This window comes from Micromys minutus (assembly GCF_963924665.1).
Source record: "Micromys minutus genome assembly, chromosome: 10".
In the NCBI taxonomy this organism is placed as follows: domain Eukaryota; kingdom Metazoa; phylum Chordata; class Mammalia; order Rodentia; family Muridae; genus Micromys; species Micromys minutus.
In genome coordinates, this window is record NC_137979.1 from 59260358 (window position 1) to 59288337 (window position 27980).

The 27980-nt window shown below is 51.1% G+C and overlaps 1 protein-coding gene across 2 annotated transcripts; it reads right to left on the reverse strand.

Annotated features, from left to right (window-relative positions):
* Positions 1-1533: 1533 nt before the first annotated feature.
* CDC42EP4 (CDC42 effector protein 4) lies at positions 1534-25821 on the reverse strand. 2 transcript variants are annotated; one of them, XM_080922781.1, is made up of 2 exons: positions 25693-25821; positions 1534-4276 (listed from the first exon to the last, which is right to left on the reverse strand). In XM_080922781.1, exon 2 carries the CDS (start codon positions 4172-4174, stop codon positions 3116-3118), a length of 1059 nt encoding a protein of 352 aa, XP_080778907.1. In that variant the 5' UTR covers positions 4175-4276; positions 25693-25821; the 3' UTR covers positions 1534-3115. The 2 variants fall into 2 exon arrangements, with proteins under 2 accessions (XP_080778907.1, XP_080778908.1); XM_080922782.1 differs by lacking the exon at positions 25693-25821 and adding an exon at positions 24699-25018.
* Positions 25822-27980: the final 2159 nt, after the last annotated feature.

Below are 27980 nucleotides of genomic sequence, written 5' to 3' on the forward strand. Positions count from 1 at the left end.
GTCTGGGAGGAAAGGGCATCTTTTGCTCCATCAGCCCAGTCATTCCTTCTTACCCCGGTCATTGAAGACAGGCTTCAGGCCAGAGGCACCCTAATGTTCTCAGGGGGCTCCTGTGTGCCCCAGCCTGGCTCTTTCTCCCTCAGGTTCATTGCCCCACCCTGCTCTTAGCTCATTAAACAGGTCTCTCACTAGCTTTAATGAGCCTGTCTGGGGACATAGACACATGGGTGTCATTCTTAATTATGCCTTTAATTGCTTCCCAGGGAGAGGATGAATAGGAAACCCAAATTTCTCTGTAGGTGCTGTGGAGGATTCTGTTGGACCTCAGCACGAGAATCCCTTAAATGTACAGAGAACCCTTCTCAGGTCATGCTTCCCTTTCTCAGAGCCACCCCAGGCTGTGGGGATGTGGGTGTGAAGAAGGCAAGGTCTGAGGAGCGAGGACTGTGGGTGGAGGGGTCACCTGGTTCCCACGCCCAGGGTGGATGCACCCTGACCTCATTTCCAGAGATGCACCCAGGGGAGGTGGTGAAGGAGCAGAAGCTGTCAATCAGTGATCTCCCATTCCATTTCTACGCCAGCAGCAGCTTTGAGGTCTCTTTATCCAGAGCCTACCTGGCTGAGCACTGAGGTGGAGCCCAAAGCAAGCCATCTGGAAGTCCATTCTAAATGGTAGAAAAGGAAGGAGGCCCATTTATCTCAGCCCTCTGCCAAGGGCAATCCTGGGGGTGGCAGGATGCTGCATGATTTCTGTGACACTTGGAACACCTGGATAACTCCCCGACCCGTCACAGGCTCCACCCACCTTGCCAGCCCTCCTTCTACTTTAGAGAAAGGGCCAGGGGACACAATGGCTCGGTGACCCCTCTCCTGAACTGTTAAGGAACAGTGGGGACTTATAAGCAGAGCCCCGGAGTTTGTAGGGCCTGCGTTGGCATGAGGCTTTGGCCCTCCAAGAAACCGGAAGATGGGATGGCCCCAAGCTGGGAAAGAGAAGCTTCCTTAAGCCTTGTCAAGTCAGGAAGTGGTTGACTGTAATGGCTCATCTCAATGGTCTGCCTGATGACATCTAAAATGAGATGAGATGGGGCAGGAGTAGGGGAGCACCTTCTCAGAGGCAAAGGGGAGGAGGGGATAAAGAACTGGGGGGGGGGCACCAGGAAGGGGAACAATATTTGAAATGTAAATAGATAATTAAAATAAAATCACCAGAGAGAAGGGCCTCTGGGTATGCACATGTGTGTATGCATGTGCTCATGTTTATGTGCATAATGTGAGCATGTGCTGTTGAGGAAGAAAGGCCTGCCCACCATGGGCAGCACTATTCTCTACGTCAGCTCCTAGGCTGTATAAAAAGAGTGAGCTGAGGACCAGCATTCACTGCTTTCTTGGACGTCACCAGCTGCTTCACCAAGCTCCTGCTTTTGCCAGAACTAAGACTATCACCAGCCTCTTCCAATCCTAAACTAAGACACTCACCCACACACCACACACACAAAGAAGAGACAGACGCCAGGAGTACTAGAAGGAAATTTTAATGTTTTCTTACTGCTTTATCAATGTCATGGAAAAAAAAAATACAAAGTTTAGAGTCGAACCAACGAGGAAGATTTAGGAGAGGGGTGTGTGTGTGTGTGTGTGTGTGTGTGTGTGTGTGTGTGTGTGTGCACGCTGCTGGCTATAGGCACAGCTCTGCAGCTCTGGCAATGCCTACCTTTGTAGGAGCACCAGTCAGGAGCCCAGTGAGCATTTCAGGGTCAGGATCCGAGACGCCTCTGGAAGCAGAGCAACCCCTGGCTGGTCCCCATCTGGCCAGACTCTGCTTGTAATTTAGCTTGCTTTCTCCCCAGGTTTCCCACTGGCTATGCTAGACGGGAGTGGGTCAGCCTGCTCCCAGCACGGAGAAGTAATAAGCTACTTACCCCAGGGGCTCTGGCCCCTGCCTCTACTCACACTCTGGGTAGAGTTACCGGGGCTGAGCAAAACAGATTTCAGAAAAAACAAACAGCCAGTGGAGGCTTGCTATGAGCTTGAGGCCGGCTTGGGCTACAGAGTGAGACTGTATCTCAAAAAGCCAAAAACAAACAAACAAAAACCCACATTCATTTCCCTGGAATTCAAATCAAATATGGTCCTGTTTTGCTTCACGTTTTCCCTAAGCCTGGCCCATAAGCCAAGGAGAGGGCACAGCTCACACTCTGGGGAAACACGTTTTATTTAAGCGTCATATTCCTCTTCCGGCCATTAACAGCCACGGAGGTGGGGGTTCAGGGACAAACACTAGTGGCGGCTGCTCCGACACAGTTCAACCCGGGCAGGGTCTGTACACCCAGACTCAGACCAAATAACAGTCACTCTGCCACTGGGACAGTCCTCCTCCTGGTGGGGAATTTTGACAGTGCTCTATTCAGGTTTAAACATAGCAACAAGAAACACGCCCCGCCCCCCATGGGCAGAGCGGGGGGGGGGGGGGGCCTTTCCTGTTCCTAGTGTCACTGAGGAAGGGGTCCATCTTGAGAACCTTTGAAGCTGGGAGCTGAGGGGGTTCCTTCTCTGCCCCATCCTGTCCTAGCCCTTGGGAAAGGCTGTGTTTAGTGTAATAGTTGAGGCCGTCCCCTGGCTCTAGCTGAACCCCAATGAGCACCAGGAGCCAGGGGTGGAGGAAGAAGGAGGCCGAATGTGTGGGAACCTGTCTCCTGCTGCATATACCTCCCTGGTGGGCACCAGACACAAGGTGAACAAAAGGGAGCCAAGTGTCCAAGACCCTGGAGAGAAGGCCACACCCAGCTCCTCTGTCATTATGTAAGGGACTCAAAACTTAACATCTGGCATTCATCTGAGACCAGGATGGAAGCAAGGGCACTGGAAGAGAATGGGTTCCTGAGACTCGGATCTGTCCCAGGCTAGTGTGCTCAGAAAGGACAGGGCAGAGTGAGCCCGCTAGGTATCCCAGTACCCATGCTACTTCCCTGGCACCCCAATCCCCAAGGTCCAGGGTCGACTCCAAGGCCCTTAGCTGCACCTACATAGTAAGGTCAAAGGTCACAGTGAAGGCAGCAGCAGGGGAAAATGCAGCCCAGAGCTGTGGAAGCTACTTTCAACTTTCTGTCTGGCCTCAAACTCGGATCTCATCTTCCTCTTCCTCATCCATGAAGGAGAATTCCTTGTCTGGCTGCCTTGGCGGAACAGCCCCCACCCTGTCTGGGCCTCTGAAAGCTGGGCTGCGCTCCTCAAGGACGCCTGAGGTGTAGCTGGACAGGGAACTGCTGTCCCGTGTGGTGTGGCTGCCCACGCTGCGGGCTGAGCTGGGGCTGGGAGCTGCCGCTGCCCATCCGTCATCCTCCAGAGTGTGGGGGGGCAGCATGGAGGCCTGGTCCCAGCTGGCCTTGCTTTCTGGTCTCCCTAGAGGAGGAGCTACCTCCAGCATAGGGGGTGCCTGGACAACGCCACTGGGGCCTTCTTTGTCACGGTAACTGCCACCACCTTCCTCCTCTTCCTCCTCTGAGCCCCACTGGTCCTTGTCCATGATGCTGAGGACATCTCCCAGCATGGAGGGCCCCAGGTCGATGTGGAAGGACAGGACTGACTCAGCATGCTTCAGCCCATAGCTGACTTTGGGCATGATGGGTAGGTCCGTCAGGTCCCCAAAGGCCTGCTCATCCAGGAGTGGGTCAGGTGAGTGGGGGCCAGTGGCCCCGTTCCGATGGGGACTCTTCGGGTCACCATCTCTAGCATCTGTCTTCTTCACAGGGCTGGATGACAGGCTCTTGGGTAGCTTGCTGGAGTCCTTCTCAGTGGCTTCCTTCTCATTGAGTTGAGGCAGGGACATGGCATTCTTGACAAACAGTGCTGAGTCCCGCAAGGAGCCCAGCATGTCTCTCTGCTCTCGGTCCCCTCTGGTCACCGACTGTGAACGTTTACTGCCCCGGAACTTCCGGGACAACAGGCTGAGTTTGGAAGATGAGGAGGCCTGCTCATCCAGGGACTCACCATCAGCTTCACCGGCCTTGCTAGTGAGGAAGGACGTGTCCCCAAAGGCGTCTCCAGCCCGGCCCACGTGCATGGTGTGGCGGAAGTCACCCAGTGGGGCACTGATCATCTCGGCCGTGAGGTCTGCGCGTGAGCGACGCTTTGAGTTCACAGAACTGGACACCAGCTGCTTGAGAATGGGCATCGTGCTGGCTGCAGGGGAGCTGTGTACTCCCCAAGGCAATAGGCAGGTATGGGGTCAGATCTGAAGTCCAAAGTGCAAAGGGTACACAGGGCAATCAGAGGGCTGTAAGCAGAGAATAGGAGGCAAAGGGTTAATACAGACTGGTACCCATCAAAAGGTTAATATGACATCTACCCACCGAAGGACAACCATTTGACCCCTGCTTTCCCATCAAAAAACTACTGGAAAAATCATCAGCAGTGAATTTCTAACTTCGTGGTTTCTTCACCCACGTATTTATAAGTTGAGCTAATGTTTGGTACCAGAGGTATATTTTCTCTAAAACTCGAGAGGAAAATAATTCTTCCCAGATTCCACCCCCATCCCTGCCAAAGCGGAACACTGTTTGAACAAACCACCTTAATCGGCAGTTACAATCCTAAAGGTACTGAATCAAGTAGGTCCCAGACAGCTGGTCTGCGGGCAAGCTGCAAGAACTTCCTGTTGAATAACCTGAATCCCTGCTGAGTTGGACACCTCAGCCTGAGTCAGAGAGAATGGAATTGGTAGACCAAGCCCAAATGCTGTCTGTCACTTCCACACACGTGGGCAGCTGGCTGGCCTGGCTCTCTCCACATAAGAATTGGGATGGATATACAGGAACCCACAGGACCAGCTCCCTGACCTTCCAGCCCTCATACATGGAGACACCCTGTGACAACCCTGTAAGGACCCAAACTCTGTAACATGCTTCATCTCTCATTCTTTGGGAAGATGAAGTTGGGAAAATCCCCTCCTATTAGGGCCACATGATTTTATCTTGGGATGTGCAGGACTCTGGGTGACGAGAAACCCAGAGGACAGCACTAGGAGAAGCCACAGCAGAACATCTGGCAAGGGCTAGGCTGAAGTTTTGTGTCAGTGTCCCAAGCCAGGCCCTTTCTCCCCAGCAGAGCTGGGCAGGATGGAGAGAGATGGTCACAAGAATTTAATAAGCAGAATGGGTGGCGGGCGGGTGAGAGACGGGACTGGGTCCCCAGGTGTCTGTCCCCTCCCACTCCTGCTGACAGCTAGAGAGCTTCCGCTGTCACATACTAGGCCACCCCAGACCACCTGTCCCTGATGGTTGCTTCTGCTGGTCTTCATGGCTGCTGGTATTTCTCATAACTCTTGTTCTTGCTTTCTTAGCTAAATAACAAACAGCACCCCTCCCTCAAAAACAAACAAACTCTGACCACAAGTCCACAAGTGACACTCTCTTTCCTGTGAACCTTCCAGGATGGCCCTTGATGTCACTGCCAGCCAGCAACCCTTCTCTTGCTCTCTTGCCCCACTGTGGGCTTGATACAAAGGTATCCTATTCCAACACCCCACCATCCGGTGCCACCAACATGGCCAGCCAGGACAATGATGCTCCAAGGAAGGCCTCACAGCCAGGGCTCCTCCTCCAGGCCTCAGAGCATCTCCCGGCAGGCACCTGTTCCATCATTCTGTCCCTGCCAGCTGGAAGCTAACCTTCCTTCCAGGCTATGGGCTTCCAGAGGCTTCTAACAGGCCTCAGTTCTAAATCCTGTCTAGCTGGACTTCAAATACTCATTTAAAGTGTGGCCAGCCTTCACCCCCTAGTCCTTCAGTATCTCTCCCCTTCTGCCTTTCACATCAGCATCTTTCAGCCCATAGCATAGCCTCTGGGCTCCTGGCTTGATCTCTCTATGCCCTCTGACTCTTTCCCTACATTTTATAAGCCCACGTCAAACAGCCACCATCCAGTCTGATGACCACCCCCACCAGGAAGAGTGGATGTACCTAAACACCCCCAAGCACTCATCCTCAGCCTGATGGTCTCAGAGCAAACACCAAGGGGAGCTGGGGAGAAGCCCTAGACAAATGCTGAGGCTCTTTAGCCTAAAATATAAAAGGGCTGAGGAGACGGCTCAGGGAGTAAAACGTGTGCCACTCAAGTGAGAGGACTGAGTCCCAGCCCCTCAGAACCCATGTTAGGCTACAGGTATCTGCATCCCAGCAGTCCTACAGAGAGACAAGAGGCACAGAGAGAATCCACAGAAAAGTGCAGGCTAGCTAGCCTGGCCTACACCATAGCTAACAAGAGACTCTGTCTCAAACAAAGTGGGTGGTTAGGTGGTGAGGTAATTCTTTAACCTCCATACAGAGACTTTGGTGTGATATGTGTTTTTGTTTTTTTAATGTGTGTGGGTCTTTTGCTTGCATGTATGTCTGTGTGTCGCATGCATGCAGTGCCCATAGAGGCCAGAAGAGGGTGTTGTGCCCCCAGCAACTGGAGTCGCAGCTGTGAGCCAGTATGTAATTCCTGGAAATCAAACCTGGGTCCTCTGGAAGTACAGCCAGTGCTCTTAACCACTGAGCCATCCCTCCAGTCCCCACCTCCTAATTAGAAAGAAAAGAAAGGGGGGGGGGCTGGTCTCTGTCATTACAATGTGATCCTGGTGATCCCTCTGGTATCCCTGCTGTCAGTGACCTGAGATGGGCTCAGAGCGCCTGAGTGCGCGCGCGCACGCGCACACACACACACACACACACACACACACACACACACACACACACACACACACGCTACTGGAAACACAAACTGCTCTCCATCTTACGGAGGAGAGAGTGGTACACTGAAGAGCTGACTCAGCCTCAGCTGGGTTCACACCCCGGTGAGCCATGCCAGCTCAGGGCGGGCACCTCTGAGCCTTTTTTTTTCTTGATTCTGGATCCTTAACTAGAGCTCTGCTTGCTGCCCACCAGCAACAGGGTACCCTCTTTACCCAGAGATGAAAGGAGTCTTCTGCAGTCTAAAAACAGTCATATTATTCTAGTGCAACCTGAGGATGCTTGGGGCCAATCAAAAATTTCTCAATTAGAGGTGGTGTTGTCTGGGTGCTACACAGGACATTCATAACATCCCTGGTCTCTGTCGTTAGACACCAGCAGCATCCATTCCTAGCATCCTCTGTTCATGACATCCCAAATGGCCATGGCACGCATCCTCTACTTTCTCTGGGAAGCAGAACTGAGAAATGCTTTCCTAGGGAAAGATCACAGAGAACAGAAATCAGGGACACGAGGAGGTAGAGGCTAGAAGGGACCCAAGATCATGCCAACGTGTGAAAAGGCTTCAAGCTAAGTTCAGGAATCCCCCAAGAACTCAGAAGCTTGTGGTTTTCCATCTGAAGCGCTCAGCGGAAAGGAAAGGAAAGGGAACCACAGGCTCAGCATCCCAAGAATATCCAGAAACATCCCCATAGCCACCCAGAGGGACTGAGGACCATAACAGTTAGAAAGAAGGGGGAAGGGCTGGAGAGATGGCTCAGTGGTTAAGAGCACTGACTGCTCTTCCAGAGGTTCTAAGTTCAGTTCCCAGCAACCACATGGTGGCTCACAACCATCTCTAATGGAATCTGATGCTCTCTTCTGGTGTGTCTGGAGACAGCAACAGTGTATTCATACAGAAAATAAATAAATCTTTAAAATAAAATTTAAAAAAAAGAAAGAAGGGGGAAATCCACCATTACCACCCTGTTACCCACCCCCACCCCAGCACTACTTTGCCAGTAGGCTATAAAAATGGGGATCAGTAGGGACACGTAGTGACAATCACTGTGGCACTCCACATTCAGGAATGCCATCCTAGGCCAGACCTCCTGCCCCTCCCCATCTCTGCCTCCTGAAAAACAATGACAGGTCTACACAATACCATCCACTTCCTGTGATCTTGCCCCTGAGGCTGTGTATAGGCTGCATGACTTGTGAGTAACCATTTTCAATAGCTGGCAACAGAACTTAAGATAGGGTCCCCAGTTCTCCCACCACCCATAAGGGTGGGTGAGCCGAGGCCTCGTCGGGGGTCTCAGAGTTTGTGTAGCTGTGACACAGAGCACGCAGCAGGCCGAAGGGTCAATAAAAACTCAACAAGTAAGTTGTTTGAAGCTGTTAACTTCAAGGACCCAAGCAACAGTGAGTCCCCTAAGCTTCTAATGGACAAGGGTTTGGACGGTGGAGATGGTCAGGGACATTAGAGGGTGAGGGTCTCGTATCTAGGTGGAAGCTGGACCTGCCTAGAGTTGACATTGGAGGGCTCCAGCTCACTGCTGAAAGGGACCTGAGCACAAGGACTGTGGCTTTGGGAGGAGTGTCACTAAACACCATGAGTCAGCCCTGGGGAAGTGCCTAAAACAGGCCACCTCATAAGGCAGGGGGATATCCCACCCCAGAGGCCACATTCCACTTTCTTGGGTAGACAAGGGAAACAGGCGAGAAGCTTGCATTCCCCTAAGACACTGTCAACAAGCCCTGCCACCAACCCTGGACCTGTCACCACGCTCCCTGTTGAGATGAACGGTGAACAATACCTTCCCAGACTGGACAGCAGACCGACAAACAGGTCAGGCTGCATCAATGTACCCCACTCCAAATGCCCAGGCGGTGGCCGGTCCCTGGCCTCTCAGCCTTAGGCAGGAGCCAGAGCTACGCTCTCCTGAGACAGCCAGACAGGCAGGCCTCTGGCTCTGCAGATGACGGAAGGCTCACCCCCCCCCCCCCCCCCGCCCCAGAGTTACGCATGCTTCATCGACCATTGCCAAGGGCAGCCACACCCTGTCTGTCCTTTCCTGGTTCTGCATCTTGAGACCAGCTCTAGGCAATGTGGCTGGACAGAAGAGGACACTGGACACATGGAAACTTTGGTCAATAGCTCAGACTGGCTATAAGCGGTTTCATTTACCATTCACTCACTTGTTCACTTACTATGTTATTGTAGAGCCAACAGTATCTACATATAGCCGGCTAGCCCTCTGTGCTTGCAAGGGTTCCTGATACCTGAAGATACAGCCAACTACAGTTAGAAAGCCTTCTGCAGGGGGGAATTCTACAGCTGTACAAAACATGCGCAGATATCTCCTTTATGATTTATTGTAACCAAGATAGCTCAGCTCTGCCTACCAACCATTCACACTGTGTAGTGTATACCGGAACCTGAGCCTACTTGAAGGACACAGGAAAGGCATGTGAAAATTATATGCAAACCATGCAATTAGAGACAAAGGACTCTGGGACAAACATCTGGGTTTGGGGTGTCTGAAAAGGTCCCAGAGCAGTCAACATGAATACCGAGAGATAACCTTTTTCTTCTAGGCCGTGTTAAAAAACATCAAGGTTTCCAAGGTACAGCTGACAGCAGGGTGGGGGTGGGGTAGGAGTGGGGTGTAAACAGGGGACCAGGTGATGGGATCGAGGGTGGAAGTAGGGATACTGAAGGAGGGTCCTTGGAAGAAGGAGCACTGTGAACTGAGAGTCCTGAGCAACCAGGGGGCAGCTATGTCAAACCCTGGCTGAGGGGTGGGAATGTGCTTGTATTATGTGAGGGATAGAATAAAAATCCACATTGTCAGGTCAGGCCAGGTGAGTTAGGTGTGTGTGTGTGTGTGTGTGTGTGGTGTTGGAATGTAAACCAATAACCTTGGGAAGTTCCTGATGGCAGCTGACCCGGAAGCCATGGGGGAGGGGAAACAGAAATCCAATGAAGATATTATTTACTGGTGTTTGGGTCATAGAGGAAGGAGGCAAGACGTGAGTGTGGTTGGGGAGGACACCGGGGGACACATCATGGGAATGTTTCAGCGTTGTGGCCAACAGAAGATGTCCCCAGTGGTATATCAAAGGACAGCCTTCATGGAGACTCCGGGGATCCTTTCCCAGAACTGAGTTACAACATACCTCTTTCCTGAGAGCCAGCACTATACCTGCCCCAAGGCAGAACTTAACTTTGTCTAGCGCTAGTACTTTATTTACATCAGGACAGGAAACCCAGCCTGCTGCAGGCCACATCTCTCCCAGAGAAGCTAGCGCTCCACCTTTTGACAGTAGAGAAAGATCTGGTATTTTCTGGAATACTCTCTAGCCTTTATGAAGCTTTAAAAAAGTTGTGGAGTGCTAGGGGAAGGCTAGGGACAGCAGAGCTATGGCAGCTTAGATACACAGTGAGGAGGAGGAAGTCTAAGGGGCGAGAGCTGCGATTAGAGATGCAGGAAACTCTATCTCAAAGTCTGCTGTTTATACAAGGAACTAGGATGTATTGACTTAAGATACCCTCTGGCCTCAACAGCCACCATTCCACAATAAAAGCTGGAGATAGAACCATGAACAGTCATCAAGACTCCCCACTTCTCATCCTAAGAACAACGTCTCTAAAATACTCGGGTAGGGTAAGGAATTATTCAGAGACTCAGCCCACACCACAGGCTGCAGCCATGGTTAATTTTCTCCCCAGGTCACTGCTAAAACAGTGATGCAGTATCCAAAGTGTGGAGGTGCCACGTAGGAACATCCACCTAAAGTGTCCTTTATGTGTGCACAATTCTTTTGTTTTTGTTTTTTGAGACAGTGTCTCACTATGTAGTTCTGGCTGGTCTAGAATTCACTCTGTAGACCAGGCTGGCTTCGAACTCACAGATCCACCTGCCTCTCATCCACTAGGACGAAAGACTAACCATGCCTGCACAGGGTTCTTATAGGTTATGTGCAAACTGCCAACCATGCCGTCATTAGTCAAGTTTTAGTCTTTTAAGAAAAATAAAATCAACAGATGGCCAGTCTTCTAAATCTGTGGACTCCCTATCTGTGGACTCAGTCAAAAGAAAAGATCTCAGAAACAGGCTGGGGAGAGAACTCAGTGGAGTAGGTAAAGCATGTGCCGTCTACAAGGATCTGAGCTCTATCCCTGGCACACATGCGTCATGAGGAGATGAGCAAATCCTGGGGGCTCCCTGGTCAGCCTATCTTCTCTCACTAAGGTGGGGCTGGAGTGATGGCTCAGCAGCTAATAACACTGGCTGGGTTTGATTTCTAGCACCCACATGGTGGCTCTGTAACTCCACTTGCAGGGGATCTAATCCCCTCTTCCGGCCTCCACAGGCACCAGGCACGCATATGGTACATGCATAACTAACTACGCGCACAAAACACTCATACATATAAAATAAAGGCCTCTAAAAACATTTTTCTTTAAGTAACATGCAGGCCTGGAGGGATAGCTCAGTTGGTAAAGCCGCTCCAGCACAAGCTAGCAACAGCAACCCGAATCCAGCCCCTGTAACCCTAGGAAACATGGACGGAGAGAACCAACTTCAAAGTTGTCTTCTGACCTCTACACACGACGACAACAAGCGCACCCCCCCCCCAGCAGTCATGTACAGACACACACAGACTAATACACTAATAATGTTAATCTCTAGTCCCCACACCCCACACACAGGTGCAGGCAGGCGAAACACCCCCTACCACTAAACACACAAATACTGAACATGTCCAACCCCAACCCATCGTTACTCCCCAAACAACAGAAGGCAACCATCTATTTTCACAGCATCCACTTCGCACTCTAGAGATAGTTTAAAGTGCCCCGGGGGATACACACACATTACACTAAGCTGTCTCACGTAAAGGTCTTGCATCTGTGGATTTTGGTGTCCCAGGGGGACCTGGAACCAATCCACTGCAGACGCCAAAGGACAGCTGTGATGGCTCTGGTCTCCCACATACCGGCGGATTGTCCCCTAGCCCAGGGGTAGCAGTGGGTGTTGAAATGTGGCACCCTGGGGTCACAGAGATGATCCAACCCAGTGACCTGGGTAACATTTTGGGGGGCAGTGAGGGATAAAGAGAGGTAGGTGACTTGCCAAAGGTCATAAGAGTTTGTGAGGGACCCAGGTGGTACTAGAAGCCAGACCTCCTCGGCCAATTTCCAAGCTTTCCCCAAGTAACTCCTGCAATTGGATCCCTGCCAGGACTGAAGTCAGACCTTGTCTCTCTATCATCTTGCCTAGTGTAAGAGTCAGAAAAAGAGGTTAGGCGGAATAAAGGTGTGTGTGTCGAGGGAGGGGTGTCAGGGGGTGAGGGGGGATGGGCATGGGACACATTTCACAAGGCTGGGAGAGTCATGGCACCTGATCCCAAGAACTACTTACATCCTAATGACCTCAGGACAGGGTGGCCAACGGGGCACCCACAACTGTGGGAGAGCTAAGGAGCTGAGGCAGGGGACGGCAAGCTCAAGACCTACCTGGGCCACAGAAATTCAGTCACCTCCACATCTACTAACAGAGCTGGTGGAATTGTATGGAAGGAGAAGTCCCAAATGCACAGACACTCATCACCAAAGCTGTATCCGCAACAGCACATGCTGGGAGAGAACCAAATGCTTGGCAGTTAAGGGGCAGACCGAGAAAATGAGGAAGCACGAGATCCACGGACTGTCACGAAACCATGACGGGGTGGGGGCGGGATGGGGTGGAGAGTCTGTTAATCACAGGCCACGCAGCCACATGGGACAGGTCCTCAAATAGTAGTCAGTATCAAGTGGGGAAGGGGGGACGTGCATGTCCAGTCACTCACAGCTGTCTCAACACCGCACAGATATGCATTCATTGAAAAGGACAGAGGGAAATCAAGGTATGAGGCTGGGCCCAAGAGAAAAATTGGCTAAGGTTAGGTGTGAGAGGGTAAGGGGTGGAGGGTGTCTGCCTTAAATTCTAGCACTTGCTCGCAGAGTTAAGTGGCTTTGAGTCTGAAGCCAGCCTGGTCTACACAGTGAGATGTCTTTAAAAAGGTTCCCTGGTGGTGGTGGGGGAAGGGGGGTCAGAGGGATGCGTGTTCCTGTGCATGCGCCATGGCTCACTAGCAGAGGACAAATTAAAGGGGTCCATTCTCTCCTTCCACCACGTATGATCCAGGGATGCGAGAGGTTTCTGAGCTTGCTAGCAGGTGCCCCATCCCCCGCCCCCTTGATAAACAGGGCTTCTAGGGACCAATCTCAGGTCCTCCGCCTTCTGTTTTACCAACTCAACTATTTCCCCGCCTCTCCTCCCCGAAAGTTCCCTTTAATGTGGTGAAGCTGCTTTTAATAATAATAATAATAATAATAAATCCCGAAGCATCAAAGGCTTAAGGAAAAGACTTTAATTTCAAAACAGCTTAAAACTCTCCAGCTGTCAGGGCTCAGTATCTACAAGAACAAGACATCAGCCAGGGCCAGCGTGACTGCGCATCTACAGACTTTCTCCCACTGACATCTGTCATTCCTCCCTCCCCCAAGACACCCCCAAGAATCATGTTTTATGCTAAGTGTCTGAGCGTTAAGAGTGGACAGTCTATAAAATAGAGATCTGAATGCTGGGAAGATGGCTCAGCAGCTTAAAAGCACTGAGGAGAACCTGGGTTCAATTCCCGGCACCCATATCGCTGTTCACATCTGTGATTTCAGTCCCAAGAGATCTAATGCTCTCCACTGGGCTCCACGGCACTGGCTGCACTAACATACACGCACAAAAAACACCCATATATATATATAAAATAAAAGCAAGATAAATCTGTGACTATAGACCCACAGACCTATGCCAGATTACATAGACTCATTCCCAGATCTGTATAGACTGATCACCTGTCCCCACGCCACCCCCACAAAGGGAACACTAGCAGCTGCTTCCTGGTGCACAAGCCGCCTTCTTGGCCAAGCAGGCGACTCGTAACAACCCCGCCCACCCAACAGAGCCTGGCCTTTAGCCAGTGTCACCGGAGCTTTGAGCTGGAGGTCAGTCACCCACAGGACAGTGGGAACCAATCCGGAGACACTCTGGGCAGGTGAAAGCCTGGTTTTTGCTCCTCCCACAGTCCCAGCTTGGCCACCCCAATACTGTGAGCAAAGAGGGAAAACAGAAAAGGGCAAGGGTTACTCAAGGTTCTCCCTTCAATTGACCATACACAGAAAAATTATGACTACCAACTACTCCACTTCACTTGTGTGTCTAGCATGGGGCTGGGAGAACAGACACGAACTCTTCTGCACCTCAAAGCAACCACGCAGGAGGTTTTCATGATACATCTATTTTACAGGAAGGGGACTTGAGGCTCTGGTATGTTAAATGTCTTTCCTCCTCTCATAGCTTCTGAACTGACTGGAGCCCATCTCTGCAAACCTTGGCGCAAATGTATTTGGAGAGGCTTTACCCTGAAAATGAATGGGACCAGAACCCCGATTAGAAGTTCGTCTCTAGGCACAGCTGAACTTGATGCCTCTCAAAGCCCCACAGAGTCAGAGTCCTACAGAGTCCTGCAGAGAAGGCAGCAGAAAGGATCCGTGAGAACTCCAAGCCAGGTCTCCCCTGGGTACTTAGGAATGGGGTCAGCACAAGGCCTAGTTTTCAAATCTTTCTCAAGGAAGTCCCGGTCCAGTGTTGAGTCTCAAACTTTCCAGATCCCAGGGAAAGAGATCAGAATCCTGACTTAAGATGGTTAATTCTTAGATATGGCCATTTACTGCACCTTTCCCCAGAGGCCAGTCAAACCCGGCCAACACTGCCCAAGCCCAGCCAGGGCACATCCTACTTCCCAGAGATAAACATCCCTTCTTTGATGGGCTTTTCCTGGAAGGGAAAGTGACTGAGGCTCCAGACATCACTTGGTGCTTTCCACAGCTGTGTCAGGACGCATGTCACCAGCCCCCTCCTTTTGGGGACTGGAGGTATGGGGGTGGGGTGGCAGGAAGCTGGAGATGAATGATAATAAGTTAGCCAGGGTGGGGACCAGCATGAACCCAGCAAGGAGAAGAGCAGTTCTCCACACCAGAACATCTGCACAATTCCCATTCTCTGCCACTTCTCTCCGATTTACATGTGTATGTACGTGTGTATGTACGTGTGTGTGTGTGTGTGTGTGTGTGTGTGTGTGTGTGTATGTATGAAATTTTTTTTTGTATTTATTATCCAGGTGGTGTTAGTGCATGTCTTTAACCCCAGCACTCAGGGAGGCAGAGGCAGGCAGATCTGAGTTCAAGGCCAGCTTGGCCAACAGAATAAGTTCTTAGACAGCCAGGGCGCCAGGGCTACACAGAGAAACCCTGTCTTAATAAAACAAAACAAAACAAAACAAAAAAAAAAAACAAAACAAAACCAAAAAAAGGTTTTATATTTGGTTTTATATTATTTTTATGTATGTGTCTGTATGCAATTATGTGCAGGAGCCCAGACACTGAAGTTACAGGCAGTTTCGAGCTACCCGATGGGGTAATAGAAACTGAACTGGGCCTACCACAAGACAAGCAAGTGCTCTTAGCCCCTGGGCCATCTCTTCAAGCTTTGGGTTATTAGATATTCTACACCTGATTGATATCCGGTACAAGGCCCCCTGGCTTCATGTGGCTGCTGAGATATTAAATACTTCATACCGGAGACTGGAAGGCAGCTCAGTCAGCAAAGCACCCACTATACAAGCATGAGGTCCTGAGTTTGGATTTGCTGGCACCTAAATAGCCCAGCAGAGTAGCAGATGGCTGGAATCCCGGGGCCAGGGAGGCAACGAAGTTCCCCGTGTCAAATGGGTGAGCTCTAGGTTCAGTGAGACACCCTGTCTCCAAAGATAAGGCAGCAGGACTAGGAAGATGGTGCAGGTAAGAGGACCTATGGTCGGTTTTCAGCAACCATATCAGCAGCTCACCCCTTCCTGTAATTCAAGCTCCATAGGATTCAATGTCTGTCGTCCGTGGGCACATGCACTATGCAGGTGTACACACACACACACACACACACACACACACACACACACACACACGTACAAGTTTAAATATACTAAAAGTATAATAAAACATACCTCTTCTACGGGACAGTACAAGTACAGATTTAGATACTTGCACAGGCAGGACTTTGCATTACAGATGAGGAATAAAGTCAGCCACTGTTCCTTCTGGGACGGAAGGTACTCATGTGCTGGCAAATCACACGCCATGTCAAACACCATCCCTAACACCCTGAGTTTCCATTTCCAGTCTGTCACATGTTTTATTGTTTCACTAAGGCTATAACTTCTATTTTTCCATAACTATACCAGCTTGTAATTATTTCTTCTGTTAAGACTGGCGGGAAAAATCATTTCCATTTCCCATTGCCATTCTGTTTTGAGGATGCCCTGCCAGGTTAGTCCCAGCATCACGAAGTGTCCTGCCAGCCTTCCCTGGCTCTGTCTCCCTTATGTGTATGCATGGGGTGTTAAGACAGGGTTTCTCTGTATAGCCCTGGCTGTCCTGGAACTCTGTAGATCAGGCTGGCTTTGAACTCAGAGATCGCCTGCCTCTGTCTCCCTAGTGCTGGGACTAAAGACAGGTTCCTTGGCCACCACCCAGCTTCCGTTTCCTCTTTGAGACAGGGTCTTGCTATGCAGCCCTGACTAATCTGGAACTTGCTTCAGACAGGGCTGGCCTCAAACTTTCAGCCATCCTCCTGCCTCTGCCTCCAACTACTACAATGACAGGAATGCCCACCAAGCTTTCACCGAACTGAAAGTCCAAAATACAAAATATAACCTCTCCTTCTGAACCTGTAGTGTGCATTTCTTTGATTACTAAATACGAGTGGTTTGTTTTTTTTTTTTTTGTTTTTTGTTTTTTGTTTTTTTTAATGTATTATTGTGGGGTTGGAGAGATGGCTCAGTGGTTAAGAGCACTGACTGCTCTTCCAGAGGTCCCGAGTTCAATTCCCAGCAACCACATGGTGGCTTACAACCATCTGTAATGGGATCTGATGCCCTCTTCTGGTGTGTCTGAAGACGATGTACTTACGTATCATTGCCATGCATACCTACTCTCTTAGAAACCACTTGTTGAAGCTTCTGCCCATTCCTCTATTGGCAGGAGGGGCTTCCCGCTTTCCAATAGACTTGCTTGATATCTTTAAATCCTAGTCAGATTCTGCAAATATTTTGGCAAATTTGGCATATGCCTGTTTACATTATGGTGATTCACATTTTGCCAAGTGCCTCATCTGTATGTGGTCCAAGCTGCTTCTGTCTTTCATCTCGTCAATCAAAGACTTCTATTCCCCAAGTCTGGCCAATATGTGGGCTGGGGGTGGGGGTGGGGTTCCGGGTGCTAGAAGTATGGGGAAAATGCAGGGCAAGCTACTCACAGGAAAACAAAACAAAACCCCAAAAACAAATGCAGCAAAAAATGCAGCTGTCTGTGACCTCTACCACTGAGTCACTAGAAGGGGGACACAATTACCAGTAGCAGTCAAGTGCCAGGCCTGGAGCCACTGGCCCTATGATTCCCAACTACTCAGTGGGAGGCAGGAGGGCCCCAGGTCACGATGGTCTCATTTATGTGGTAAATTCAAGGTAAGCCGAGACAATGCAGCCAAGAGTCTCTTTCAACATTAAGTTAGAGATGGACTGCTCACCTAGCACGTGCTAGGCCCTAGATTTTGATCCCTGGTAACAAACACACACATTAGTGGTAAATTGTATTATATAAAATATAACACAGTAACACAAATAACAGTAAATCAAACACAGAAGCAGTCAGTTAGCTAGGCTTGGTGGTTCACACCTGCAGAAGTCTACGCAAGAGGATTGAGGCAGTATTGACCACACGGTAAGTTCTAGGCTAGCCTGAGCTACAGAGCAGGATGTTGCCTATTTTGTTCATTCATTTGTTGTGTGTGTGTGTGTGTGTGTGTGTGTGTGTGTGTTTTTAAACCTGGTTGTGCTGGCAGATCTTTCATGACTTGGTCACAGCTTGGCGAGTTCAGGCCAGCCAGAGTTAAAAACTGAGATCTCGTCTCAAACAACAATAACAAAAAACAAAAACACAATACAACAAAAGAAAACAAAAAACCAGAAACAGGTCTGGAGGGATAAGAGCTTTGGCTTCAGTTCCCAGCACCCACCCTGGAGAGCACAGCCACCGGTAACCCCTGTTCTAAGGGGATCTGATGCCCTCTTCAGGCTGCCTTGGGCACTGCACACACAAGGTGACTGGATGTGTAGGTAAAACATTCATATTCATAAAATAACATAATTAGGGAAAAAATAATAGCAGCAAAGAACAATAATTTTCCTGAACTCTTCTAAGAACCAGGCTTGTAAAACGAGCAGAAAGCAACCAAAGATGTTTTTACTGGGTATGAACTCGCTCCTTCCTGATCCTGGACAGTCATGGCAGGTTGGCTTCCACAGAGCTGTTCTGTTTCCTGTTCTGCTGCTTCCTGAAGCAGACCTGGAGTCTCACCAAGCCGAACAGGGTGAGTATCCAGCGCTAAGAGTCCACATTTAAGTCCTGGCTGCTCTGATCTATTTGCTCAGCCATGTGTATCTCTGCAGAAAGAAGGCCTGGGCATCCTCCACTGTTCTAGTCTAGCTTGGGCTACAAAACAAGAGCCTGCCTCAAAAAGACGAGAGAGAAGGGAAGAGAAAATTTTGTCCCATCTGCAGCAACTGTCGTTACTTAACGGGGCACCGCAGCAGACAGGCGGCACATTGGTCCGTGCCTGGCATCCACAGTGACAGCCTAAACCTAGTTACCCATTATGGTTGCCACCAGCCAGGAGGCGCCACCAAGTGCTCGCGTTGTGGCTACTGTGACTTGGGAAACTTTTTTCCTCCCTAAATCAAGGTATTTTAAATTTTAAATAGGTTATTTGGTTCCTTTACAGGAAAACTTCAGAGTGTTGGGAAAATCTGAGTGTGTGAACCTGTGTGTGAAAGTAAATTTTATAAAATCCAAACACTGATCAAATGTTTATAAAGTTTGGCATCCAGACTGTAGTGTACTATTTAGTATGAGACACATGACAGATATTGAAGCTTTTGTATCTGACAGAATATAAAATACATCATAGATAATAATTTCTGTACATTTACTTATATACTTATTTGAGATAGGGCCTTATTCGGTAGCCGTGGCTGGCCTTGAACCAGAGGTTAGCCTGCCTCTGCCTCCTAAGTGCTAGGATTAAAGGCGTGTCTCTCCATTGTGTCCTTTTAACTTTTATTTGTGTGTCTATGTTATATGTGTGTGCATGTATGTGTATGCACCCACGAGTGCACACATGCCAGCAGAGACCAGAAGATGTAGTTCAATTCCCCTGGAGCTAAAGTTAGCAGCCATTTGTAAACTGCCTGATGTAGGCGGTAGCAATCAACCTAAGGTCCTCTGAAAAAGTAGCAAGCACTCCCAACTGCTGAGCCATGTCCCAAGCCCCTCCACTGAAAAATGTCAACAACTATGTGGAAATGACAATATTTTGGGTATATTGGGCTAATATACAAATTCATTTAAAAATGTGACTATTAGGAAAGTTAACATTAAACTGGGCAGTGGTGATACACATCTGTAATCACAGCGTTGTGAGCTGGAGGCAGCCTGGTCTACAGAGTAAGTTCCGGGGCTATACGAGAAACCCTGTCTCTAAAACAAAAAGACAAAAACCCCAAACAAACAAACAAAGCTTATAGAAAAGTCAAACTTATGTGTATGACTGGTCTTATAATCCTTTAGCAGGGCAAGTGGTAATCGGAATTGGACACGGAAGCCAGGCTTCACACATGCTAACCTGTGTCCTAGCACTGAGCTGCCCTCAGCTCCCAGCATTCCGTTGTTAAAAGCACTGTCCTAGGGCTACTGTCATCAACTGTCACATTCTTCAGATTCACAGACAGACAGCCCCCATTGCCTCCAGTACAGAGATGCCTGCCTCCACCAGTGCTGGGAGTACTGGCCTCATGGGTGAGTGCTACCATGCCCCCTTAACAGTATCTAACAATCCCTGGTTCCAATGTCTGAGCCAGGGTGACAAGTTGGGAAACACAATATGACTGGGTGATCAACCCTGTAGTCGCAAAAGAGGGAGTTCAGTCAACTTTGGACTCCAGAGTGGTCTGGTAAGACGTTTCCCAAAGTTGGTCCTGTCAACTGGCATCTAGGATGTGAGATGCTCTCTAGCCTCAGGGAGAGGGACAGACCCTGCACCAGGATGTCCTCTCCCTGGGCCACAGGTCCTAAGAGTATAATGCCAAGTAGACACTCCAGGTCCTAGATGCTGTGTTCTCTTATGGCGTTTAGTACTGAAGGTTCCCATGCGGAGTGTCTGACAGTTTTTATCTCAGCTCCTTTTTCCAACAACACCAAGTACCACAGATGAACACCATAGTCTACATCTTGAAGACGGAGAGCCCACGAGTTACACAGGTCGCACAGCTCCTAAGGACAGAATCTAGGTAAGTCTGATTCTGAACTCTGAGTGTTTCCACTCTTGTGCAAAGCACATTAGGGGTGGCAGGGGACCCATCAAGCCCTGAAGGGGTGATGAGGGCTATTGGGGCCAAACACCCACAGGAAGTTCATAGCTTCATAGAGCTTTCTTCTTAAAGATTTCCCCAAGACCCATGAGATGGCTCACAAATGTAAAGACACTTGTCATTGTCACCAAGCTCTTGATAGCCTGAACTCACTCAGCCTGCCCAATCACATGGTAAAAGGAGAGAAGGGCACACACAAAGGTGTCTTCTGACCTCACTGTGATGTGTGTGTGTGTGTGTGTAAAAGAATTATTTTGAAGTATCTCTAGAGCTGGAGGACACAGTTGAGAGTATTTGTTGCTCTTATGGCGAGGATCAGAGTTCTGTTCCCAGCAGGCATATGGAGGCTCACAACTGTCCCTAACTACAGTTCCAAGGGACCTGGCTCCAGCTGAAGGCAATTCACACATAACATGAACAATCATACATGCAGGTTAACACTGATACACATATGTAAAAATATATATATATATATATATATTTAAACTCTCTCCAGTCTGGGCATTCTATTTTCTACCATTCCAGAGAAAATTGACTAATTCTGGGAAACAGGAGGTGGGGTGAGGGGGAATGCATCCTCCCAGGATCCTCTGAGAGCTGGGAATTACTTCATTCTCTGTGTCTGCTCTATCCTTAGTCCAGAACCCTCTGGCTTGAACCAGGAGAAGGGAGGCAGAGCCTGGGAGAGACGGGAACTGACAACTGGCCAAGGAGCCAAGAGGACAAAGAACTAATGACCCAAGGACATCCGGCAGCTTCACTTGCTTACAGTGCCCTTCCTGGAAACGTGGGCTTCCAGGAGTCAGCCCAACACCCGCCACACCACAGAGATGAGAGAGGTGTCTAGCAGGACAAGCTGCTCAGGTCTGGTTCTGCTCCTGGTCTTGAGTCAGAAGGAAGCAGCTGCGCTCAAAACCAGATCCATCCACAAGGCCTGCCTTAGTTTCACTTTGCTTCTCCTAGGAACCACTCCTGAGCTGAGAGGCAAACACAAGGGTTCTCCGGGGCTCCAGAGAAAACCCCCTAAGAAAGGTGACAGATCTTCCACCCTGGCTTTGGAATAAAGGGGGTTAAGAACCAGTCACCAGATCATAATCTGGCTCACCACATTGAGCTTGCTAGCTATCTCTGCCTCAGTTTCCCCATAGCTTTCAAAGCCATCTACATTAAGGTGAAGGTGTAAGCTTAAACACATACACACACACACACACACACACATACTACTGTGCACAACACTGCAAGAGGTGGCACTACACAACAGAAATGAAGGCAGCCTTGAGGTGTGTACTCAGTCAGTACGCTGCAGCTACAGAGCATGCGCAGTGACACTCAGCACTGCCACCTTGCAGAAGGTCATGAAGCCGCTCAGCCTGGGGCTTGATTCTCCTCACCTTTGACCTTTAGTGATACAGGATGGAGAGGACCAGCTCTTCTCAAACAGGACGTCAGTTCCTTCCTGTTTCAGTTCAATAGGGACGGTGAGAAAGACTCTTCCCCCAGGATAAGGGTGAGGAAGAGACAAGGTTGGGGTGACCCTGGGTGCTACCAGCAACACTGCACAGACCTCAAAGGAGACAGATGTGCGGGACTCTGGAGAGAGCAGCCTGCTCCTCTGCAACTCCCAGATTCTCCTGGGAGACTTCCACACAGGGTACCGCTGGCCTCTCTGCTCCTTCTAAGCGCTCCCTCCCCACCACTGATAAAGCTTTTATCTCCACGGAGAGAGAAGGACATAGTCCCATCGCTGGTGCTTTAGCGCCTGAGCAACATTCTGAAGAAAGAAGAGGGTCCTAACTGATGGGAGTTTTGGATGTGTGTGTGTGTGTGTGTGTGTGTGTGTGTGTGTGTGTGTGTGTGTGTGTGTAAGAACAGAAGAGCAAGGAAAGGATGGGGTGAAGTGCTGCCCTCAGATCTAGCTGCTCTGACACATCCAGGAAGATGTAAAACTGGAGTCTCCTGACCATTTAGCTACTGGGTGAAGCCAGGTGACAGGAGACCCCAGTGATGGCAGGGAGCTGCAGTGGCTTCAGCATCATCTCCCACCCTGAAGAAACCAAGGTGATGGCGGCCCAAGCAGCTGTGACTGAACAGTAAGACACACGAGGGTCTCTTGCCCTGGCTCTGGGATTAATTAAGGGCAGGGGTCTGCACACACAACACCCCCAAACTGACTCCACCTCAGACCAAAAAGGGAGCACCTACCTCCACTTGAAAAGGTCAGGTAGAGACCACCAGTCTCTAAAGGGGGCTCCATGTGCCACGATGACCCCCCCTCTGGCACTGAGCAGGAGTGATATGCTAGCAGCGTCTGGGGCACAGGGAAGGGCTCTAGTGTTCCTCAGCTGGAAGGAAGCCCGAGGCTCCAGGAGGCCCACCTTTAAGCTGGGGCTTTGCCAGTATCAGGAGTATAAAAAAAAAAAACCGTGGACCGCTTAGTGGCTGAACTTTCCTCACCGGGCAAGTCAGGCAAGTCTACTTTTTAGCCACATTCTCTCAGTGACTGTCCCAGACCCCGCTCAAGGATAGCTGAGCATCCCAGGGGTACTTCAGAGTATTAGTTGGAGTCTGCTGTCAAGGTTCTTCTCTTAACTACCACTTGAAGTGTGTCCTTTCTTCCAAGGCTGGGGAGGAGCTAAGTCCTTAGGTCAAAAGACCTAACCATAGCTCAGGTCCATGCTCAACTGACAGGGTGAGATTGCTCAACCTCTCTCCACTCCCCAGCCTTATCGCTGGCATCAACCCAACCCCTCTGTTCTTCTGAGGGACAGATTCTCCCACCACCACCCGCCCCCAACAGGGGCAAGCGCCTAAGTGTCTGTGGGGCTGACACTGTGGGATGGATGTACCAAACAGAACAGCTGGAGCTGGCTTGCAGAACCCCCTCCTCTGCCAATTCCATCCAAACTTCAAGGGAAGGGGGAGGCAGGGATAAAAGAAAAGAGAAAGACACCAACATCATACACTATGCCTTCCACAGCTGAGCACAGCCTGTCGGGGCCATAGAAATCAGTTTCCGGGGTGGGGAGACTCTCCTGGAAAAAGCTCTGAAAGGAGGGCTTAGGATCCCTGTACAGATCAGCAAGAGTCCACCCTTGGGACCACTGCTTTAAGGAGGACTTAAAGCGACTTGGATTGTCAGTTTCAAAAGCCGGTTGGGCGCACACACACAGGATCAAAACAAGAACAGAGAGCGGGCATGTGTAAGCCACAAACTGAAGGGGGGAAAGGAGGGTTCAAAAAAGAGGGAGACAGAAGCCCCAGAAAATGGAAAAAATGCTCAAAGGAACAGCATGAATAGCTGTACCCCAAGTGAGCAAGGGATCCTGTGAACCCCGAGAAGTTACCAGAGGGGCCGAGACACTGCTCTCCCCCCAAACCAACACTGCTTGAGAGCAGGCTCGCTTTAGCATTCAGCTCCTTAAAGTCCGTGCTAAGACAGATCACCAGGAGCCCTGAGAAGCTCCCCTCCCGCATCTCCCAAGGTTCCACACAGTGGGAAACAGTTGAGGGGCAAAGTCCCTGTTCGAAGCAGAGATAAACCACATTAATCAGCAGTCACATACAGGCAGCTGATCAGAGCACATGGTCCTCCCACACTCAAGCTCCTCAACATGGATAAGAGCTTCCAGGACTCTAGTGGATGCCCCATTACTGCCAACTGCCCTTGGGTTGCCCAGAGGCCTGGCTCTGCTCCAGCGCAGCTCTCCCCCAAGTTCTGGGAGAAACCTGTAGCTGAGCCCCCCACCCCCCATGCCGTTGAGCCCAGTTCTTTGTTCTTTAAAATTCACTCCATCCCTCTGGTGGTCCGCTCCTCCAGTCTGGCCTCAGAAAGGGGCGGGAGAAGCCGCCGCAGGCTTTACTGGAAACCCAGACCGGGCAAAGAAGTTGCAAGGCAGAGGCCCCCTGCCAGGGGCCTCACATTGTTTATGCTCCCCAGACAGATCTCTCTCTGGTCCAGATGGTTGCTGGGGGTTAAGGATGAAAAGCACCCCAACCGCTCCAGCGAGAATGGACAAGAGGTTTCAAAGTAAAGACACCCACAAGGGCTCTTTCCTCATTCTATTACCTGGGCAAAGAATGGGAACTGTCGGTCCAGGGAGGGACGTGGGAGCCGGTCAGATTGCAAGAGGTGAGACTGTTGAAGGGGGGTTGCGGGGGGGGGGGGGAAGAAGTTCCCAGCCAAGAAGAAAAGAGAAAGCATTGTATTTCCTTTTCATTCTCCCTGGGAGAAAAAGAAAACTTCCGAAGCCCAGGCCTCAGTATTTCATTGGGCAAACACAAGGAACCTGGTTTGAGTTAACAGAGAGCGAGCGCCCCTCCCCCCTCAGGCACACACTCAAGTCCTACGGTCTGCTCCCAGGAAGCTCAACCGCCATCTACCCCGCCGGTCTGGGACACTCACCCACAGCAACCAGGGGAGCACCCCACCAACGGGCAGTCAGCTCCAGCAGGCGACGCCACAGACACAGGAGGGCAGATTTGTTCCTCCGGCTGGGGGCGCTCCAGGAATGAGGAGGAGCCAGAGACCAAGATCTCGGCTTCAACGTCCCAAGCGTGCGGTTAAATCATTAACCAACCGCTACCTACTCGCCCCTGAACAAGCCTCGAGCACCAGGCTCCGGGCGTCCCGGGCGCGCGCGCAGGTCCCCCCGGGGTAAAGCCTCGTTCCAGGTTCCAAAGGGACAGCCAGCTCGGCCCAGCCCCACCCGGCCGCCCGGAGCCTGCGCCTCTTGCGGCCTTGGCCTCCAAGTCTTCCGAGGGAGGCGGGCTGGCGGGCGGGGCGGGAGAGGGAAGGGCCCGTGCGGGCGGGGAGTATTTGCTCGTTAGGCTGTTGCCTTCCAGCCGGCTCCTGCCCTCCTTTTTCCCGGGCCGGGCGACACCGGGTGGCGCCTACTACAGTGTGTGTACGAGCGGGAGAGCACGCGAACACCCCTTTGCCACTACAGACGAACTCGGCTGTTGTTCCCGGAGAAGTCTGCGCACACGCCCCCCTCGGGGCGACCGCCGCGACTGTTGTGTGCCTGCCCACGGCAACACACACCCCATTCCTGCGCGAGGGGGTGGACCTTTAAAACCTGCCCACTCACCCCACCCCAAGCAGCTCCCGTGGCCAGATCGGGGCGTCCTGGTGACGCTGAGCCCTGTTGTTACCCGCTCCTCCGCAAACCATTTTCTGGGACACGGTATGTGGCTCTGGGTCTGGCCCTAGCCATGCCTACCCATGCTGGACACAGAGGGGTGTGTATGTGTGTACACGCGAGACTGTGTGTGCCCTGATCCTGGGTCCTCGTCCTCCCCATCCCCGGGTCTTTCTACCTTCTCCACGTCACCAGGGGTCTCGAGCCTACCCAGGCCTCACGCGCCAGCAGGGCTACAAACGGATGCTCATCGCCTACCTCGGTCCCCAGATCCCCGAGCGCGGACCAAGTGCGGCAGTGCGTTCCCCTCTGTGTGCTTGGCGCCTCGACAAGGTTGGCGACCCATGGCAGCGCCGGCGTTTGTTTCCTCCGGCTCCCCGGGCTCCGAGTGTGCTAGAAGCTGGGACACTCCCCTCTCAGGCTCCTCCCAGCCCTCCCTTCCATACCCCTCCGCGCTGATGTCACTCCGCCGCAGCAGCCAATGGCTGTCACCAAACTCAGCCCGGCTGCTCGGCCTCCCAGGTTCAAATCTAAAAGCCTGAGATGCCCCCACAGGCTCCTAGAGGGGTAGCGCCGGTACGGCCCCCAGTCCTCTGCCGCGGAACCCGACGTGGGGTCCGCAGAAACGGGCGCATCCCCTCCCCAGGGCTCAAGGGGAAGCTCTCTCTAGGCTCTTCCAGTTATGAACTATGCTAAAAAAACAACTCCCTCCAGGATCAGTTACCCACTCTGGGGACGCGAGAGCAGGATCCTGGGCTCCGTGGATCCCATCCTCATCTGGAGCGCGGGAGAAGCAGGTCCTGCCGAGTCCATACCCGGGCTGGACAGTGGAGAGGCGTTTCATCAAGGTGACCTGGCTTTGATCGCTCGATCTGGTGACCACGGGCTCTGAAGTACCCTCCGAGGGAACAACTCCCGCGTTCTTGGGCCGGGTACTTGGAGCAGCAACCGTTTCGGAGCTCTCTTTATAGAAGAAGCCCCAGCTAGGAGTGATCATTGAAAATAAATAAAAGCCGGCGGTGAAATAGTCAACAAAGAGGAAACGGAGCCATCCCAAAGCGAAAGTTCCCTAACTTACTTAAAGGAAGTGGGCGTGAACGTGGTGTAGGCCCCAGGCTTTTCCCCAGCTTGCCTCCTGGTTCCTCAGCTCCTTCACCGACCTCTGAAAAACCCGTCTCTCAGGATCCCCCCCAACCCCCCATCCCCGTCTATCCATGAAAACTTCAAACTTCCCATGTTGTGTGAAAATCGAATCTGAAAGTTTGGTGTCTATTCTAGGGGTCTAGCTTGTGCTGCGGAGCACGAGGCTAGCCCACACTGCGTTCAAGCCCAGCACCACCAACAACCAAAAGAGATGTCGAAATTAGTGAAACTAAAAAACGGGGTCCACAGCAGCTCGGAACGGAGGTATCCCGGGGTTCGACCCTGATTGGGTTACCAGTGGGGAACTTATACCTCCTCCCCCTGGTTTGGCCGTTCTTGTGTGGGTCCCTCACCTAACCTCACCTGAAGCTTGTCAAGATGAAGGAGAAACCTGGTTTAGAACAGAGAGAGTGTCAGAGACACAGGGCTGTGGGTCAGAGGTGGCTGGGACAGGGCTCTAGGACAAACCAGTTGGAGGGAGTTGGGTTACCTCCAGCTTAAACTTTCAACTCTGCCCCTCTCTGGCCCACAAGCCTTTCCATCTCTAAAATGGGTATAGGACTTGTTGGCATACCTTCTAAGCTTCGCCCCACAGATACCTGGCAAGAGCCAGGTGTGCCTGACTCACTATAAAAAGAGCCCTCATTCTCTTGCTCTTCTTACGCTCTTCTCTCTTCCCTCCCTCTCCGCCTTCCCCTCCCTCTCTCTTTCCCCCACACGGCCGCCCCTCCCCCCCTTTCTCTCTGCTACCTCAGCTTCTCTCCCTATACCCTACATAAACTCTCTACTATACTGTGGCTGGCACCTCCGGGGGGGAAAGGGATGCCCCAGTTTGGGCCCGCAGAGTCACTCCCCCCCCCCATACCGCACGGCCACCAAACACACCCCTGGCTTCATTTTCTTCTTTATAAAACACAACAGCATCCCCCCCCCACCTCCGTTTCCCTTACTGGTCCAAATGTTAACATTCCCCTGGACTCTGGTAGATGCAGGCCCTTAATGGCCTTCCCGGATGGGACCGCGGTTCCCTGTTGGGCGCCTAGAATCCCAGGAGTTTTTCATCTGTTAGTATTAAGCTTTAATTTGATTCATAAGTGCTTTTCTGGTTTTCTCGGAGTCTTCTCCCTCATCTTATTTCATGCTCAGTAAATCATTTGGGGATGCCAGCCCACTTCAAGAGCCAGCTATCCACCCCGGTTAGGGAAGAGGGTATATTAGAGGAAGAGGGACCCCATCTTCTCAGGTCGCTGTTGCAGGTTTTCCCTTGATCCTGAGTTTGCATTCCTCCTTTTGGTCTTTCTGAAATGTCTCCTCTTTTTATTCTAATTCAAACTCTTTCCACAAACATTTGTAGTGGGTAGGTTCCCCCACTCAATCCTTAGAAGACAAAAGTCACCTGGGTC